This window comes from Pinus tabuliformis, chromosome J (genome assembly GCF_031772625.1).
Source record: "Pinus tabuliformis cultivar Carrire ecotype Pingquan chromosome J, CPIR1, whole genome shotgun sequence".
NCBI classification, from domain to species: Eukaryota; Viridiplantae; Streptophyta; class Pinopsida; order Pinales; family Pinaceae; genus Pinus; species Pinus tabuliformis.
Window position 1 is genome coordinate 1523964280 of NC_142295.1, and position 20308 is coordinate 1523984587.

The 20308-nt window shown below is 37.3% G+C and overlaps 1 protein-coding gene across 2 annotated transcripts in view; it reads left to right on the plus strand.

Annotated features, from left to right (window-relative positions):
• The window catches only part of LOC149233296 (ADP-ribosylation factor GTPase-activating protein AGD3-like), a 234193-nt gene that overhangs the window by 78860 nt on the left and 135025 nt on the right, over positions 1 to 20308 (plus strand). For both annotated transcript variants that reach the window (XM_089379727.1, XM_089379728.1), the window contains 12 exons: positions 2700 to 2770; positions 6178 to 6240; positions 7049 to 7093; positions 15708 to 15773; positions 15882 to 15929; positions 16085 to 16180; positions 16265 to 16306; positions 17598 to 17813; positions 18068 to 18199; positions 18348 to 18575; positions 18843 to 18929; positions 19202 to 19558. In XM_089379727.1, the coding sequence (XP_089235853.1) occupies positions 2700 to 2770; positions 6178 to 6240; positions 7049 to 7093; positions 15708 to 15773; positions 15882 to 15929; positions 16085 to 16180; positions 16265 to 16306; positions 17598 to 17813; positions 18068 to 18199; positions 18348 to 18575; positions 18843 to 18929; positions 19202 to 19558 (1451 nt within the window). The remainder of the gene's footprint in view (positions 1 to 2699; positions 2771 to 6177; positions 6241 to 7048; positions 7094 to 15707; positions 15774 to 15881; positions 15930 to 16084; positions 16181 to 16264; positions 16307 to 17597; positions 17814 to 18067; positions 18200 to 18347; positions 18576 to 18842; positions 18930 to 19201; positions 19559 to 20308) is intronic.

The following is a 20308-nucleotide window of genomic DNA, read 5'->3' on the forward strand; positions in this document are numbered from 1 at the left end:
AATATATTATCTCAAAGTGAAATGTTCCCCACAAAATGATGATGTCAATGGCGTACATGTGGGACATCAAATGTAATGCTCTCAAGATGAATGGCACACACGACACCTCAAGCTAGGTGCTCCCCCCAATAAAGTGGTCAATTGTAACAACATATAACTAATTGCAACCACCCCATAAACAACCTCACACGTGTGGATAATGAAGCACAATAAGCCACACATATGGGAATAATGATTTAGCAAAGCAAGGACTCTATAATAATTGTCCACATGGAAAATGATTTTGATGTGGAGTCCATGTCATCGTCTAATGCAGTGCCATGGATCCCAAAGTAGTGATATGTATCCCAATGAAGTAAATGGATCCTAATGTAGATATATGGATGTATGCAGGTAAATGGATCCAAAGCAAGATCACAAATCCCAATGCTGTGTCACCAATTTCAATATGAGTACATGGATCTCAAGGCATTGTAAATAGAACATGGATCTTGAGGCATTGTAAATGGATCCCTAGCAACAACATAACACAAGTTTATTTTAAAAATTTGCCTAAGTTCTATACAGGGAGGATAACCTTAACTTTTATACATGTGACAAGCCTAAGTTCTATACTGGGAGGATAACCTTAACTTTTATACATGCGACAAATCCTAAGACAATAGGTAGTTCCTAGATCACTAAGTTATAAGTAGGTGACTTGTTTGAACTTTGACCAGATTTCATGAGCTAGGATTTAATATAGAAGCCTTCAAGAGGGAGCTTTAGCTTTGAGTTACCATTTCCTTGAAATTGTTTCTTAATACTCTTTTGTTTTCTTTCTTTGTTCATTTTCTTTCTTTCATTTATCAAGTCCCTTTTTCTTTACATATTCATAGACAAGCATGGGCATTGACCTCATAGTGAGGTCACATAGCTCAGTCTTTATCATTTTTTGCTCATAACTATTTTATTTGCTCTTCACCTCTAGCGTGTTTGGCTTATTTGACTTAGGCTCTCTTTTAAACCTTTGTAAATGACAACTGACAAATCAAACATGGCTGGGAATAATTTTTGTATGAATGGGATGGAAGTGTTGTGGGGAAAATTGGAAAGTGTCAAGTATGGTTAAGATGTGAAACATGCTACCTTAACGAGATTCATCGTAGTACAACTTGACTTGAGACTTGATAACAGTTCTAAAGGATAATTATGTCCCTCATGGTACAATGAGGCAGATAGTAAAATCTTTGATGTTATGAAGTGTAATTAGATCTCATTTTAATATTTACCACTTTTACAACTAGCTTTGAAGTTATAACATGTCTAAGTGTCAAACCCATACACACGGACATGGCACAGTAAGTGAAGTAAACATTCTAGACCAAAGTGCCATAGGATGTGCAATGAAAGCATAGTGTGCCAACTGTAAAAACATGTGTCATCTGAGATGTGAGAGACGGGAACTGATATACCATGTCCGAGCTAACACAATCATATGTCTGAAGGAGAAAAGCGAAAGAGTAGTTCAAGTCTGGTGAATATGAGCAAGAGATATCATGCAAGCAGCAACACAACTCCTCTTGAAAGGGTGTCTCTGGAAGTAGTTCCCTCTACGAGGGCAACAGATTCGTGTACTATAAATAATATGTCGGCAAATAGATACTACGAAAAATATTACCACCTCGCATGTCATTGAAAACATGCTCATCAGACTTATTTGTCAGTGAAAATGGCCCCAATAGATTTTCATGATCACAAGGAACAATAATATACCATCAAATCTGCCATGCGAGTTTGCCCTCACTACTTGCCAAACATAGTAGTCTCACAAGCCATTTGCACGTCGCCAAAAATAATCTCCACTGACTCATGGCAATAAGAAACATGGATACAGCATCCTACAAGCTCTGCAAGCCTGAACCAAAGACCTGCTAAAACACTGATGTTACTGAAACCCTGGAAACTGAAATCTAACAACTCTGGTGTAAGGATCATGGCTATAGAATCTATACAAATTGTGTTCATGAACCATCAATGCCAAAAAATCAAGATGGACTAAGAAGTCCAGAGGCCAGCCTAATATTGAATGTGCTCATGAACCATAATACTTGAATTCACCGTGGGTGAATTCAATGGTAACAATACAAATGCTGTTTCACTTTGTTTATTCATGATTAAGATGTTTATTTATCTGATTTCTTGCTATTGGGTTTCTGCTGTACTTAATATTCAATTTATTATAATCAAATAAATAAGGTCTTTATGGAAAAACTTGTTTATTGATCTTGTCTGCTATCAAAGCATGTGTAAAATGATATGAAAATAAATTGATGGGCAAGTTTCTGTTTGACCTGGATGTGCCGTTAGCTTCATCCTTTGGTATCTAGATAATATGAAGTCTCAAAGGTGAGAGTTTTTGAGGCAGGTTTTTGTACGCACCTGTTGGTGAAGGTAAATGCTTTGCAAAGGCCTCTGTCAACTTTTCTCAACAAACCACTATTTTTTATCATGAATATGTTCATTTAAAGTGCTAAAGAAATATTTATGGTTACAAATGACATGTAATGTACTAATGTGATAATATTAAGAGGTATGTTGATGTAACTGGGAATTAGGGATATATTGGATCTCCTTAATATAGCATATAATGCACTGGACTTGAGCTGCCCATGAATTTGGGATTAGTCATTTAATTTTTTGATTCATCTTTGTCACAGGGCCTGTGATGACAAAATTCACTATTGCTCTGCGTGAGATAGGGACATACAAGGAAGTGCTTCGGTCCCAGGTAAATTTTTATGTTCATTTCTTTTTTTCGTTTTTCACTGATGTTTTTATATTTGATAGGAGCAAATCTAAGAAAGTAGTATTCTATTTATTGTTTAGTGTTAGTGACTGCTGTTTAAGGAAAAAACAGTTTAGCATTTAGCTGAGTTTTTATAATCATTTTGTGACTGGTTTGCTTGTCATTGATTAATTGTATTTAAAAAAGAAACAGAAATAGTAAGATTGCATACATCGATGGCCATCTGTTTTATAGGAGTATAATTAAATGGAAAAGCTCTCCAGAATGATTGAACCTGGCTCCACTGGCTTATCACTGTAAATATCTGTTGAAAGATTATAATTGTTTGGTTTTATTATGGTCTGAAGACTGAAGATACAAGAGGCAGTTTCAATTGTAGGCTTTGTAACAGCCTCCAGAAATGTGTATAATCCATAAAAGGGAGCTCTCAGCTCATTCCTATCAAACATATAGTTAGAATGCAATGACAAAATATAGACAGAACTCACTAGACTTAGAGCATAATATTCCTGGACTTGAGAAACAAGCTAAAATAGCTGAGCATAGAACCCTCCATTGTAGACCACTTCTATCACCATGTTGTCGATTTCCAGCACCAATAGAAGACTGGAAGAGATTTTCTGAGTTCTACTGCAGCCCAAAACTCTTCATCATGATCATCCATTGTCCACTCATTTCCAGCAATGATGAGTAAGAGTCCTCTTGATTGCTTGGAATTTGTCAGTGCCTCTTGAAAAGTCATATTATATTCACTGCTGGATGAATTCCTTGATGCCATTAATAATTATCCCACATTTTAGCTTGATTTTTCCCGGACATACCTTATTCTCCTGCTATTTATGCCCTGTGGCATCATTACCTCCAAATCAGTGCTCAGATCAACTTTTGGCATCATGTGGATAATCAGTACAGTATATCATCAACAGTTATTTTGAGAGGTAGTATAGCATTCTTCTCCATACTCCCATCTTCAAGGGAGTGCTTTGAAGTCAGATCTGGCAGGGAGCCATACTTGACCTTGACATTTGAAAGTCTTTTAGAGCCATAATGTGAGGCTGACTTGATCAACAAGGAGAAATACTTGAGATTGACTTTGACATGAACCCGAAACCCCACAAGCACATTGGTCACTAGTTACAACATATTTAATTCAATTTTTAATGAAATTTCTCCTTGGTCTTCAACTGATGAGCTGCCACACTTGGGGACTTTGACCACAACAAGGGGGCTTTGACCTTCCAAAAAGCATATCTTTCAAACCATGAGGAGCCACAAGGCATGCCATATATTGTTGGAATCGTCACGACAAGGAGCATCCAGTGATGTTGGTCATAGGAGCAAATCCATTGATCTTCATCCTCAAAGTCATCAACAAGTGCGGGGCTTCTAGGGCTTTCTAGGGCTTCTTGACCATTGGAGCTTCAATTAATGCAATCTAGACAGATATTAAGAGAGTTCAAGAACCGACGTTGGCATCAATAACAATCCCATTCAACACTTACTTTCTTGTACTTGCAACCATTTTCTATTTAGAGAAAGAGAGCAAAGTGACCTCACCTTCTAGCTGGGTTTTCTCCCAAAAGGATTTCCCACGTTATGTTTTGTACCAAATCATGGTTTTGTGAGTTTTTATTTTGCTGTTCTCTATTTTCTGCATAATTTTAATTTGCATGCATACACAATTAGCAGTAATCTATAGATTCAGAAATCTAAAGAGAAATAAAACCCTAATAGTGTAGTTTCAGATTTTTAAATATAGTTTTATTAGATCTGTAGTGACATTGTCCGGTGGAATATCCACAGCAGTTTGTGGATCAAAGGCCACCCATGAAGGTTCAATTCCTCCAAAGCCTTGAATAAGTGGTTGGGAACTAGTGCAAGTCCTTGGTGGTTTTGATGGAAGTGTACGCACTATCATGACAACATAGCTGAAGGAAGGAGCTTGTGATTATTGGTTCACCCATTCAGTGTGTTCTTGTTTATGACAAAAGGCTGCTTCTGGTGTTTGACATAATCACGTCAATTGTAATGCTTCTAGAGTTTAAAGGAAGCACTTAAAAATATAACATATAATTTTATTTACATGTAAATATAATTTTAGATATTTTTAATTATTAGCAAAAAATTGTGGGTTTAAAATTTAATGACTGAAGATGTTTCAAATTACCTATATTTATTGAGTATCCACCATCTATCAAGAGGTGGGACATTGTTGACATTTAGGAGGCATGAGGTATGAGGCCAGGCCTAACTTAATAACCACAACTCTACCACTTACCAACAGCCACCTTGCAGGAACATGCCAGCTCTGAGGCAAACCCGCTGCTTTCTTGAGGAGTTTGGCCTGGCTGAGGGCTGTAATAATGCCCCGTTTCACCAACCTAGCTTGCATCCCATGGCTGAAAAATTGTGGAATTTTCATAATAGCAGATACAACTTTACTTTCTTATGTTGTTTTATCCACGTTTTCTGTGTTTTTTTCATTTCTGTTTTATACTTTGGGGCGGTTTTCACACCACACACGGAAAAACAATAAAGTGAACCAATTTTTCGGGCCAGAAAGACTTGTGCAAAAGAAACTTGTCGCAATCATCTAGAAAACATTTCCTGAAATATTTTTAATTGAAAAGATGCTTCTTATATTATACAAAAGGCATGAATACATAAATCAAGGCAGCCTACCTGATTGCAGTCAATGCTGCAATGCGATCTGTGTATGCCCTTGCAGAGGCATTCTTAGTAGCATTAATTATCACACAAACTTTAGCATTAATTTGGGCATTTCCTGAAATTTCTCAGAGTAAATGGCTGGGAAACATTTTTGGGCTGTTTTCTTCGTGTTTTGTACAAGTTTCCATGACAGAAACATTTCCAGTAGAGTAGCAAGTCGTTGAGGCCCAAGTTTCTGTGACATAGGGATGTCAGGTCTATGTATACGTGATTATTTAGGTGCTCATTCTTGTAGATTTAACATTTATGACACACCTGCAAGTTTCCAGTTATTGTTTACTTTTACAATAGTGGCAACATTTATTTTTTTGGACCATGATTCATTTATTTCATCCAACCAGTGTGTAACTTTTCTGAGAAACTTAGCTTGAGATGAGCAAGCACAGGAAATCATTCGTATGCTGCTTTCATGATTCTACAAAAAGGTGAAATATTAAATATTACTATATAATCATGGTTAAGAGGGGTTATTAACTTATTTTATTGCAATAAGAAGGGTTCCATAATTCCATTCACCAATTTTGATTTTGCTGGAAGAATTGACCTGAAACTTTCATTGTGTCTTTCTTGCAATTGTGCATATTATTAGTGAAGTCTTGGTTCACATGATCAACATCTGATTGACTGCATGAAAATCTTGTTTTCTTTCTCCTGTTCAGGTGGAGCATATGTTAAATGACAGGTTGATGGAGTTTGTGACTGTTGATCTACAGGATGTGAAGGTACTTTTATCTGATACTTTCTCTGCAGATTGGCAATGAAGTGAAACACTCTCCCTTCGTTGAACGCAAAGAGAAATAAAATGCAAAGAATAGTGGTAGAAAGTGGGATGAATCATAATTTCCATGCATTTTGTAATTCTCCAAAGGAGTGTTAAAACCAGTAAACCTGCTCATGTTGGAAAGCAAAATTGTCTTTGCATATTTTTCTGTAACCAGCATAGAGAATATCCAGCAGTTAGATGCTACATGCCTTTTTTTGCAGTTTTTTTAGGTTTTTAATCCATATTTTCTTTTCCCACATCTGTAGTATGCATTTGTTGTAACTAGCATGATCACTGTTCTTTAGTTAATTCAATTGTCCTATGACCGGCAGTGGTTTGCTTTACAAATGTAGCTGGGTTCTGAACAATGTGTTATGTGGAATTTTCTAGGGAGGATTAATCTAACATAGATGAAGTGCAGACCTTGGTGAAAAAGCTGCATGATAACATTCATTTTTGGTCTAATCATTGTTTTTTGGCTAAAGCTATAAAATTCTCACATAACAAACAAGTTATGTAGAGAGGTAAAAATTGGGTGATTCACAGTCAAATCATTGCAATACATCCAATTCTGATTCTTTTCTGAGAACCAATGTTCATTCTAGGCCCTCTGGACCTTCTCTATACATGAAAGACGTTGCAAATTTTATGTAGGAATACAGCTTGAATGGTATATCATCTTTATTCTAGTTATAGATGACTATCTCTGTTTTCTTGATTGAACATTGGTGGAGACTATACTGACGTACTTGGGAAATATAATACAGGAGGTCCGGAAGCGCTTTGACAAAGCTACTGTTCATTATGATCAGGTCTGCGAATCCTTTATTTCCTTTTTCCTTGTTAGTGGCCATTTCAAAATGAATATTATGTTGGAGCTAACTAGGATAACTTTGCTCCTGGATATCTAATACAAATATTTCAAGTATAAATAGTTTTGTGCTCATGGCATCTGCAAGTAGCATATATGTAGCACTCTATATGCCTTTCCAAAAGTTGGGCTTTAGAACAAGAGTGTGAGAGGCAGTGTGTGTTAGAGAGTCATAGCAAAATATGCAAGTAAATTGTTTGACTTTGTGACAATGTTCCACGAGGATGCATAACCCAAGGTGGGGGCGCTCTACCCACATTTTCCATGCTCCTGGGGTGTGGGGGGCGCTTGGGGTAAGGGTTGGACATTCCCCCTTAATTTTGCCTAAAATCAATAATTTATGATAGTGAAAGCTTGATATTCAACCCTAGGGCCTTACTAATGCTATTTAACTAATGGTAATGTTAAATTTTTAAAGTAAAAGGTGACAGGCAACATTCAATGTCGCCTGTGATCTTTTTCTTAAAATTTTAACATTACCATTAATTGTTTCAGGATGTTTGAGTGCGGTCCATCCTCATTGGATTTTATATGGAGAAAGAAGAATTTTAGATCCCAATCAAAATCCAATAGACTTAATAGTTTTCATTATTTTAGGATGTTATTTTTCAAGTGCCAGTTTCAGGTTAAATGTTTCATGCAGATATTTAACCTCAGAAATTATTTTACCCAGTAAACAAATTTTTCGTTGTAAATAAAATCTGAAAGCTACAAATAGAAAATTCTTTGGCACTTTAACTTATCAAATAGCAACGGAAAATATTTCAGGAAATAACCCAGAAAAAATCAAACAAGAATAACAATTATTTTCACCCTCCAATCTCTCTTCATTGAACTTTCCTAGAGAAATTACAGACTCCCTTACCAAGGAAAATGGCCCTCTGAAAATTCATAGAAAATACAGCAAATAGAACTTGGCAAAATCGGCCCCCAGAAATTTGTCCTGCACTTTGCTAGTTGTTTTAAACAAGTTTAGCCTTCTTGAATCTGCTTGGCCCCTCCACTAGTGTGGCCTCAATCCTCTTGGCCTCCCTGCACTTGCATCACCACTCCACAAACTTGGCCTTGACCCTCTTAGCCTCTCCAAGCTTGTGACATGCCTCAGCCTCATCCTCAAGCGAATTTTGACCCTCCTCTTGTGCAATACACCTCAAAATTGTGATCAATCGACCTCTCAGCTACACATTTTTTGTAATATCCCTTATCAGGAATATACCCCAAACACAAGCAAACTCCAACCAGAGATGGATTGGGAGGGTATTTACCAGATATGTCGCCTCTAAAGAGAGAACAAGATCCGGAGGCTACCTGGCCCTTTCCAGACTCTGTCTAAGAGTATAATAGAAACACACAAGTGGTATAATAGCCGAGAATGCTCAAAGAGGTACAAATAACAATGATACAATATATAAACCATAAGCAGATACACAAGAAATGCAAAGAGAATGCTAAGCCATTTTATTATACTGAGTAATAAAATGAGTACAGGAGGTGATCAGGAAGATGGCACCTTTACTTGCACTAGGCAAGTGAAGAAATACATTCAGAATAGCGAAGGAATGGCCCCTCTCTGATCTGCGTCCAAGCTGCTGGGAAATTGCGATGATGCTGCTGCTGCTAGAAATCAAATGAGGATTTGGGGCTGCTCTCCTCCTCGGAAAAGGCTGAAACTTTGGAATTAGACTCTACTCAAGAAACCCAGAAAAACTCAGAAAGCTTTTCTGAAATGGCTGACCCTCGAAAATCACCCCCTTGGGGTTCTGTGCTGCTACTGAATGAAACCCTTCAAAAATCTGCCTGAAATCTCTGCCAAAACTCTCCAATATGCAAGGGCTGATCCCCTGCTCAATCTCTCAACACAAATCCTACGGAAAACCCTCAACCCAGACTCCTGCCAGAAAGAACTGCGTCCCTCTCCCAGTGCTGCGTAGTCCTCCAAAACGCTGATGAAACTGCTGCTGGAATGCTGATGAAGCTACTGTTGAAATGCTAATGGAAATACCTTGCCTGAGCAGGCACTCGAAGTCCCCCGGGGCTAAGGGTGAGATCTCTGAACGGAGACATCAATGCACTAAACAGTGCTGCAGACTATCTAAATAGCCAGTGTGCTCTAAGTCGAAATGACTATCACAAATGATCATAATAGAATGATCAAAGTGAGGGGGCTCCTCTCTCAATCCCAAGGCTCACCTCCTCTTGCGTGATTCCCCTCTTGCCACGTGTGTCTTCCCTCCTGCGTAGTCCCTCCATGTGTCTGCGTGGGCTCCATTTCTGCGTCCCCCTTTGGCCCCCTTGGCTCCCCTTTAAATCACAACGTTGTGCTACTAGGAAGTGACTTTTTATTCTAAAAGTGAGTTATGTCCCCCTTCCTCACTTTTTATTATTATTTACAAATAACTGTAGAAGGCAAAGTTTGGACAAAATCGAATATTCCAATTAGCCATGGCTAATTAGGAATATTACATTTTTCTGATTTATTCAGCATATGAATCTCTCATTCGCCAAATATCTCTCTCAAAATTTCTCTTGTGTGACTCCATCCTCTCCTTTAGGTTGGTTTTATAATTCTCCATAGGCCAAATCAATAATCTCCATAGTGATTGAGGGCTAGGATTAAATCCTAGCTTTCTTTGATCAATGGTGGAGATTAGATCCAAGTCACCTAAGTAATTAATTATTTATCCTTAGAAATACATTAGCCCAAAGTATACATTAATCAAATAATTAATCAATGTAATTTTCCTAATTTAAAAGAATTCTCCTGAACATCCACCTAAAGAGGACTTCTTTTGCATGCAGAAGACCTTCCGAAGTTGCAAAAAAATCAACACTCCCTCCTAGCAAGGAAGGGATCCTCCACCACCCTTAGCTTGTCCCTGTAGCAAGCAAACTTTCCCTTCACTAAGGGCTTGGTGAGAATATCTACCACTTGCTCTTCTATGGATATCTATTGCAATCTCACAACACCACTTTGACCCTGTGTTTGATGAAGTGGAATTTGATATCTATATGCTTGGACTTGTCATGAAATATTGTATTTTTTGAAAGCTTGATAAAACTTTGGTTATCACATTGGATTACTGTAGGTTCCATCTAAAGACCAAACAATCCTGTTAGCATCTTGCGAAGCTATATGGCTTCACAACTTGCCAGACTCGCTACCGTGTATTCGACCTTTGTGAGCTAAGTGCCATGGAGTGCTACTTCCTACTAAACAGTGAGAACATTGCTGACCCCAAGCTAAAATAACATCAAGAAGTACTCTTCCTCTCCACTGAACTCCCATCCCAATTCGAATCTATGTAGCCCTGCACAACACTCCACCAACTATGACATAACTTAGTCCAAACTCCATTGTACCACAAAGATACCTAAAAACATGCTTTGCTACCACCCACGGAACCCTCCTTGGCTCCACCATAAATTGGCAGAATGTGTTCATAATAAAATATATATCTCATCTAGTATTGACCAGATACTTCAGTGACCTAATCAATTGCGTATACAAAGTGGGATCCACCAACTCACTTTTGGAAGCATCTGTGTCCTCAAGTTAGTAATCATATGTGTAGACATAGGCTTGCAATCCTCCATTATGAATCTCTTCAAAATCTCAACGGCATACATGCCCTATCCAATGAAAATCTCTCCTTGCTGCTGCCACACCTCTAGTCACAAAATGTATTGCGTCAATCCAATATCCTTCATCTCGAACTCCAAAGCAAGGTCCTTCTTACACATCCCTATGAGCCTCTCTGATCTTGTTAGAAAGAGATCATCAACATAAAGTACTAGGATGAACGGCTCACCATCATAAGTACATAGTAAAGGTTGGATTCCTCTTCACTCTTGGTGAAGCCCAACCCAACTAGGTACATTAATCCTAGAGTACCATGCACAAGGTGCCTGCTTAAATTCGTATAAGGCTTTCTTCAATCTACATACATGGAACTCTCTCTCATGCACCTCAAATAGCTGAGGTTGTTAAATATACACTACTTCCTTAATTACCCCATTGAAGAAAGCAGTTTTCACATCCATTAGATGTACCCTCCAGCCCTTCTCTGAAGCAATATATATGACCACCCTAATAGATGCATATTTAGTGGTAGGTGCAACATTCTCCTCATAATCTACTCCCTCCTTTTGGGAGAACCCTCTAGCCGCGAATTTCGCCTTATACTTCTCGACACTGCCATCATATGCGTTGATGCAACCGTTGATGTCTTCCTCTTGCCTCCCTTCTTGTTTGGGCACTATCCTTCATAATGACTATACTCATGACATGCAAAGCACTTAACTTTGCACATGTCTTTTTTCTCTCCTTGTGAAGATGTTTGTCCACCTTGGTTTTGCTTGCATTTTCCCTTGCCCTTCTTTACTTGCCTAGCAAGAGAAAATTCTCCTCATCTCCACCTCTATGCTTTCCACCAGATATCGAATTCTCCAAATCTCCTTTTGGGTGTAGTTGTCCCATAACCTAGTCCAATCATGAAGCTTGTCTCTAACAAGGATACCTGTTACAAAGGTAGCCCATTGCTTCGTAAAACCACTCAGGGCTAACCTTCACATCTTTTAGATTGTGTTCAGGTGCTTGTGTAGGATTCAAAGGAACTTGAATCTGTTTATCAACGAATTCCCACAAGCTATTGCCCATAAAACTAATGTGATCCTCTTTCATGAATTGAAGTTTGCTGCCCCTTCCAACTTGTCTTGAAATCTCAGATTTGATGATGCCATCTTTAATAGATTGATTTTAGCCACAAAACCTTTGATAAGAAAATATGCTATAAAAAAAAGTTTTTCTGTTTGAAACCCTTGTCCATTGATGTTTCCCTCACATAGCTTGCTCTTGCTATGATACCATGTTATTTTTCAAGCGCCAGTTTTAGACTGTCTCATGCAATTATTTTATCGTCAGAAGTTATTTTACCTAGTAAATGAATTGTAGTGAAAAATATTTCAGAAAATAACCCAAAAAAATTAGACAAGAACAACAATTATTTTAACCCTCCAATTTCTTTTTATTAATTTTTCTCAGAGAAATCATGGGCTCCCTTACTAGGGAAAATTGTTAAAATTTGATAGCTTAGGGATGAATTTCTCCTAAAAGAAATCATATCTTTCAGTTCCGTTTGAACCACATATAATAAAATTTCATTTCTAACAATTCTAATATGACTTTCCAAAAATATTAAGTAACATCTCAATTTGGAAGTGACTTTCAAAAAATAGAAAGTCATGTCTAAATAATCAAGGATGATCTCGACATATGGAATCCACTTTAAAATCAAATCAATCATGATTATACAAGTCAAGAATTAATATTTTTATCCTTACTAGTATTATTATTATTATGATACTATTATTTATAAAATAGTCTAAAGTCATTCACCTTTAATGGATTAATAAAAACGAATTCTCTCATGAAATAAGTAAATTAAATTGAGAATCTCTTACTTGGCAAATTGAACCTCTCTCTTGGAATAAAATAGTAACTTCACACTTAAGAGAATGTAACTCTCCCTCTCTAATTCAATGTATAACAGAAGTGTAACTGCTACTCATTAAATGCACTTGTAACTCCCTCATTCAATTCGATTTGTAACTCTCACCAAATACTCTCTCTCTCCCTAATTTGAATTGTAACTCCTCAAGACAAGTGTACCTCTCTCTCTATTCTTGGGATGAGTTACACTTCTCCTCAAGTAACTCCTCCCTCATGGAATTCAATTCTCCTATTATTGGCTCAAGGAATGAATTCATTTTGTAACTCTCCTTTCTCATCTATTTAAGCAAGAGCAAGTGAGAGTTGAGAGTAACATGTTCATTGTGAAGAAGGAGAGCTAGAGTTGAGTGTGTGCAAGAGAAGTGTGAGAGCAAGTGAAGAGTAAGAGCAAGGGAAGAGCAGGAGCAAGTTTGTAGGGCAAGATCTAATCAAGCGGAGGAGATTTTCCAGCAAAGAGCAAGAGCACTTCAACTGCAATTTGATCAAACATTGGTGACTTTATTCATTCTTATTCTCTCTCTCTCTCTCTATACTCTGTTAAAAAATTGAAGAAATATAATAGAAGAAGAATTGGGTTTTCCCCTAATGGATTTTGCCCTGGTCATTGGACCTAACTCTCAGTGTCTCATATATGTGCTTGGCTGTCTTCATATGATCCTTAAGTTTATGTTCTATCCACAATTGTTGTAGAACTTTTAGAACTTTCAGATTTTAACAAAAATGGTCCTTTGAAGATACAAATAAGCGCAACTATTGGAACTTGGAGAAATTGGTCTCCAGATATTTGTCTTGCACTTTGTTGGCTATCTTTCACAAGTTTGGCCCCCCTGATCTCACTCCAAATCTAGCAAACTTAACGGTTTTTAGGATTTTAGGATTGAAGGGATTGCTACATTTCCATTAGATTCTGTTGTGTACAAGGGTATGGAAACTAGCATTTAATAAAGAGCACCAAGCCCTCTCTCTCTCTGTTGCTATATATATACACACACCTCAGAGTTGGTTGCAGTGATTGTTGAACTCCTCTGTCATGACCCTAGTGAAAAACTTTGAAATATATATGAGAAGCTTTGCATGTTGTGTATTGTGGTTTGGACTCATGGATGCACATGAATATTTACGTATTTTCTTAAAATTTGAATATTTATGTATTTTTTGGTTGATCGTTTTTTTGGTCCCCTTCTTTTAATCTTCTTTATTTTTTGGTTCCCGATTTTGGGGTCAAGTGGTTTGATCACTGTTTTGGTTCTGATAACATTGATTCATTGTCCACTATTCATTTTCAGTTTTAACTTTTGAGTTTTGGCTCTAGATAATGATAACCTCAAACCGAGTCTTTGACTTGTCACTTTTTACTATTTTTGAGTTTGAGTAATTTCAATTTTGCTATTTTAGTCTTCAAACATTAGTATCTACTATTTTGCTTAGTACTAATCAAATTCTAAAATATTGAATGATGATTTTAAATTGATGTAGATTCTAGAATGATAAATGATGAATTTAAATCAATGTAGATTCTAGAATGATGAATAATGAATTTAAATCAATGTATACAATATTTTACTATTTTTATTTCATTGAATCATTTATGGTGTATATTCATTATTGAATTTGAATTATGTTTCTACACACACGCACACACCCTGACATCCTCCTGTGCATCTCCCTGTTCTTGTGTCCTCCCTTCCTCGAAAACTTGGTGGAACATTGCTTTGCGAGGATGTATTTTTGGACATATATTTAGTCAAGATTGAGAAGCCTTTTGTCAAAAACTGTATGGATGATAGAAATATTGTTAAAATTGGCAACTAGGGCCAAATTCCATGTGGGTCATCTTATTTATGGTCGCTGATATTTTTCTTGGATCCCTCTCATCGAGAGATGTAGGATTAATTTAAAGATCATCCTATTCCGATAAGTATTCATGGAGTTATGAATTTATTTGTGTTATAAGTCAATTCATCAAGGTCGGCCAGCAACCAAATAAACCCACATGTGCTCAACGTTTTAGTATAAAAGGAGATGACTTGAGAGTCATTTCACACTCATCTCTCTCTTGATTTCTCTCCACTCGCTTTGGGTCTTAGTGGAAGAGAGATCTAGGAGGAGGATGCCCTAGCCACAGTCTGCCCTAACCAAGAGGACGCAGTCAAGTGAGAAGCCCTAACGCTACAAGGAGGACAACCCTAACCTATACGTTGGTATCTACGCAGTCTAGAAGGTAGCCGAGTTTGTGGAGATATTCTCACTGTTTTGGGTGCGGATTTTAGAGAAGAAGAGCCGCAACTCTTAGCCACATTGCAGGAGGCAAGAAGGATGGCTTGAGGGTTGTTTTGTGACACGTTGGAGCAGTCTTACCTTGCAAATCAGGCCGCAGACTATAGGTGAGTTTAATGATTGTTTTGTGCATGGTTTTGGGGTGTATATCTCTGTTTATAGGGCCGCAGTGAGGGACTGCTACAACAACAGTTGGGAGGTGAAGTTTAGATGGCTGAGAGGCCTAGAAAGGCCCTCCTAACCAGGCCGCAGTCATCTCTAAGGACAACGAGGCAAAACAGGGGTATTCTCCCTATATGTTAGGCTTGTTTACAGTGTTGGAGTGGTGGATCCTTCAGCTGAAGTAAGCGGCTTGTTTGGAGAAGATTAGGGCACCGGTGTAAGCTTGTTGGTGTGCTCTAACCAGACTGGTACATGCACAGAACCCACTATTGTTCTTTGTGGTGTGGACTTTGTCTGCTATTGTTCTTTGAGTACAGTCCAAGTTGGCCTCTCTGCTAAGGGCAGAGTAATTGTTGATCCCTGGTAGAATAGCTGAAAGGCAAGGAGAATTCTCCCAGTTCGACACTAGATTTCATCAAGAGCCAGGAAACACAAGGAATCCGACACCAAGGCAGTTATTTTGGGAATGCGAATCAAACTTAACTAGCTATGGATATATCGTTCACTTAAAATTGGAACGTGTAGAAATTAGGCCTGTTAGTTAGGATGAGTAAGATGACAAATTTTCTTTTTTGTTGACAACTCTAATCCTGTGCCTTCACTTCAGGTACGTGAAAAATTTATGTCATTGAGAAAAAGTACAAGGATGGACATTGTTTCAGAAACAGAAGAGGTAAGTATGACATATTGGGATCAGATGATTAAGTAGAAATCATTGCAAAAGTGTATGTGTGACTGATGTGTTATCCAGTTTATAAATTTTGCTCAACTTTGAACGCAGGAATTGCGCAATGCAAGATCAGCATTTGAGCAAGCCCGCTTCAATCTAGTATGTATGACTTCACTCACTTGTCATGTTGATTTCGACATAAATGTTACCATTGTTTAGATACAATCTTATTTGCCACAAAATGTAATATTGGTGCATCTAGTTTAATTGCCCACCCCAAGTTCATACAAGTGAACTGTATTTGAAAAGTCCAGGTAACTGCCCTTTCAAATATTGAGGCCAAGAAAAAGTTTGAATTCTTGGAAGCTGTGAGTGGAACAATGGATGCCCATCTACGCTATTTTAAGCAGGTAACACTGCAGTTGCAAGGATGATTTATGTTCGAAACAAGACATGTACTTGCCTGAATATTGACTGGTTTTGTATATTCGCAGGGGTATGAGTTGCTGCATCAAATGGAACCGTACATACACCAGGTTGATATATTGGACACATTTCATAAATTTATATGAAACCAAAATAAGATATATCTTTGGCCAAAATTAATCTGTCACATAAAGCACTTTGAAAGGTTTTATTTCTACTTGTTATCCTCGAAGTATAGTTTGTGCTGATGATTGGGGCATACAAACTTGAACATTTTTCTAATATAACCAGCATTTTTGGTTCTCTAAATGGTCTTGTCTAATCATGATGAAATCAGAAGTTTTATAAAATGTTCCATCTGAAAAAGTGTGCCAATGCTAATTGAATCACAGTGACTTAAGTTTTTGAAAGTCTAATTTTGAATTGAAGGAAACACCAATACTACTGTGCCATTGATTCACTTTCTCCCAGGTCCTAATCAAGAGACTGCCCGTACAATAATGACTAGCTTTTCATGACTAGTTATAGGCTGCTTGCCACTAGGAGCAGGATTATGACATATGTGTTGGGTATTTGTTATATGCTTTGGACGACCACCTCAATGCACTCTATGGTGCGCTGGGTGCAGAGGGAGTCACAGGAGGTTTTGCAGGGGGTACTTTTGCGTGGGGGTTTGGGGGCAGCGCCCCTGAAATATTTTTTAGGCTGTTTTTTTGCATCCGTTTTTTTGGCAGTTTTCAGCTCACAGTTTTCACTTTTAGTGGTTTTGTGGTGCATGGTGGTTTAGCCCATGGTTTTGTAGTTTCGGTTAAGGAACTACTGTTGTATGTATATATATATATATATATAGTATTGTAATACTGTAAACAGGAATATATTGAAAAAACATTCTGTTTTTCTAGGTACGGGTTTCTAGGGTAAATATCTGTGTTAATGTGTGTGTTTTCCATTGCACCTTTTCTGTTTTATTAAGAATCTATTTGCAACAATGAATTGTACAGGGTTAAAACCTACAATATGTCAGCAAGATGAAAGGCTCTCTTTCTGAACTTTATATTGGGCTAGTTTTAATTGTTTAGTATCATGGTTCTATGCTTAGAAGTTAGAACAGTACCTCTGGGTTTGGTGCATCATTGTATCTCTGTTGATGGTTTGAAGGAAATTGGAGGAAAATACAAATTCCCATGTTTGATTTGTATTCATCTTCAGTACTACTTAGTGGAGAAATTGATCACATGTGAGCTATGATTTGCCTGTGATCACTGTAGTATATGGGCTGCTTACCTCCTTTCAATAATTCTGGTAGAGATATTTTTCGATAGGTATACTTTTGAATTCAAAATGTTGATAGCAGTGCTGAGGCAGAAGGTGTAACTGTTCTTCTGTGTCTATGGTCTTCAGGTTTTGACATATGCACAACAGTCCAGGGAAAGGACAAATTATGAGCAAGCCGCTCTTGTAGAAAGAATGCAGGAGTTTAGAAGGCAGATAGAACAAGAAAATCAGCGCTCTTTTAGTGAATTGGAGACTTCTCCTTCTGGGGATGGTATTCAGGCAGTTGGCAGGAGTTCCCATAAAATGATTGAAGCAGTTATGCAATCTACTACAAAGGGGAAGGTACATGTTGTAGTACTCCTTTGATAATTTTATTTTAGGATTGACATATTTCTTTTTTTGCACAGAACAAATGATGTTGGTTACTTATTGCAGTTGTTACTATAAAACTTTTTATGGTAGATATTAGATTTGAGGAGTTGTATTCTGATTAAAAAATTGAAGGCTATTCAAACATACATTCTTTTTGGACTTTATACCTGTGTATCGTAGCATGTTTGTAAATAGTTCATATATCTTCATGCTTAATGATTCAGGTGCAAACAATAAAACAAGGATACTTGTTGAAACGATCTTCAAATTTGAGGGGTGATTGGAAGAGGAGGTTTTTTGTACTCGATAGCCGTGGAATGCTGTATTATTATCGCAAACAATGGGGCAAGCCAGTGGTAGGTTATCATTTGTTGTTGTTGTCAAGAGGGAGTATATGCTCACAAAAGTTTCCCAAGTTTCCCAATCCACTTAAATAATTTCGTAAGTCTCTTTTCTCTAGCATAGCTTTTATAACGCAAGTTATTTGTGTTGATTGTTTGTCAGGGAGCTGCAAACCAACAGCCAGTTCAGAAAGCTTCCCATTCATCTGAGCATGTAACTGGTTTGCTGGGACGGTTACTCTCTTCTCACCATGGGACACCCCAGGATGAGAAGTCTGTGACACATCATACTGTGAATCTTCTTACATCTACCATAAAGGTTGATGCAGAGCAGACAGATTTACGTTTTTGTTTCAGGATAATTTCTCCATTAAAGATCTATACTCTACAGGTACATGTCCACATTTAATCTCTCACAGGTGTCTATGCATGGAATCTTCTCAAACTAAATATTTCTACATCAATTTGATTATAGGATTTATAATTGAATAAGGTTGAAAGTGTTTTCTTTGTTGAATTTAATTGAGTAAGAAAATTCAAAAAGTCTCATTATAGGTATCTTTTTATCATATTAAGTTGTATGTATGCTGCCCGTTGATCAGAATGGTCTCAGTTGATCCGATAACGTTATGGATATTCCTTGCTTTCTTCTTTGCAGGCAGAGAATGCTATAGATCGAATGGATTGGATTGACAAAATAACTGCAGTGATTGCATCGCTTCTGAATTCTCACTTGCCTGAACAGGCAAGGAGAATTTTGTTTCTTTGTGCCTATTTCAAATTTATCAGTAATCTGTCATGACAATCAACCTCTTGACCCGGTTATGAAAGGATCCATCCTTATTGAATACAATTTCAGTGTATGCTTTATTTGGCCAGAAACCAAAATTAAATACCTAATCATTTGATTGAAAAGGGATGAACAAGATAAACAAAAATGTAATAGATAAGTTCTTCGATGTGGAGCTCTTCTCTGAATTTCTAATGAATTGATTTCCAACTTTTGGAATTGTTTAGGTGGGTTATAGCCAGAGGGTTTCTCAAAATATGATGGGCACCGGACATCAAGGCGCACCGTCTGAAACAAATTCATTGAGTGGCTCTTCGGATTTTGAGCACTTAATGCCTGAAGAGTTTACATCAGCAAGGGGTTATGTTCCATCCAATTATGATAATTCTGTCAGAGCTATGCAGGGTTTCTTGGCAGCTGAACATCAGGAAAGGCCCCTTGAGATACTGCGAAAAGTTGATGGCAATGATGTGTGTGCAGACTGTGGTTGTCATGATCCAGATTGGGCCTCATTAAATCTGGGTATTTTGCTGTGCATTGAATGTTCCGGTGTTCATAGAAATCTTGGTGTTCATATTTCAAAGGTAATCTTACATAATGCATGGTTCATGTCCAATCATAGACAATTATCTGTATCTCAAAATAAGAAACAGATCGTACTTTTTATTCTAAGCTCTTATTGAATTGGAAAGAATGCTATTAGAAATTTTAAGAACTAAAATTTAAGATAGTTGTCATGGAAACGGATTAATAATATGTAGTTGATATATATTAGGAATTCTGTATGGTTATCTGAATATGGACTATGTTTTTTTTATTTTTGTCGTTAATATGAGAAGCATTTAAAAAAAAGAGGGATGTAGTTGACATAGTAAAAGGAACACCTATTTTGAAAAAAACATTGCAGTATATTTAAAGATACTATCCTTTTAAAAGGAACACCTATTTACAATAAAGTATTGCAATATATTTAAAGTTACCATCCATTTAACAGGACAACAATGCATTAAGAAATGTTACGTTCTTGACATCTGTAATTGGCTGGATATGCCCCTATATTCTCGTATTCTTTATTTGGTGCTTCTTCATCATGTGTTCATGTATGTGACAAGTGGTATTGGAGCCAGGTTATTGTAACCTTATATTTGGTCTTGTTACTGATCTGATTAGCAGGGTTGCTAAGGTTTTAGTAATTTGCTCAATTGACATACAGGGCAGGGGTCCACTTGTTGATGTGAGTGGTAGCTTCACAAGGTCTTCTACATAGGCTTGGTGTCTTAGCAAGTGGACAAAATTATTTGCCTTTTCTAGTGATTTGTCTTCTATCCTAAGTC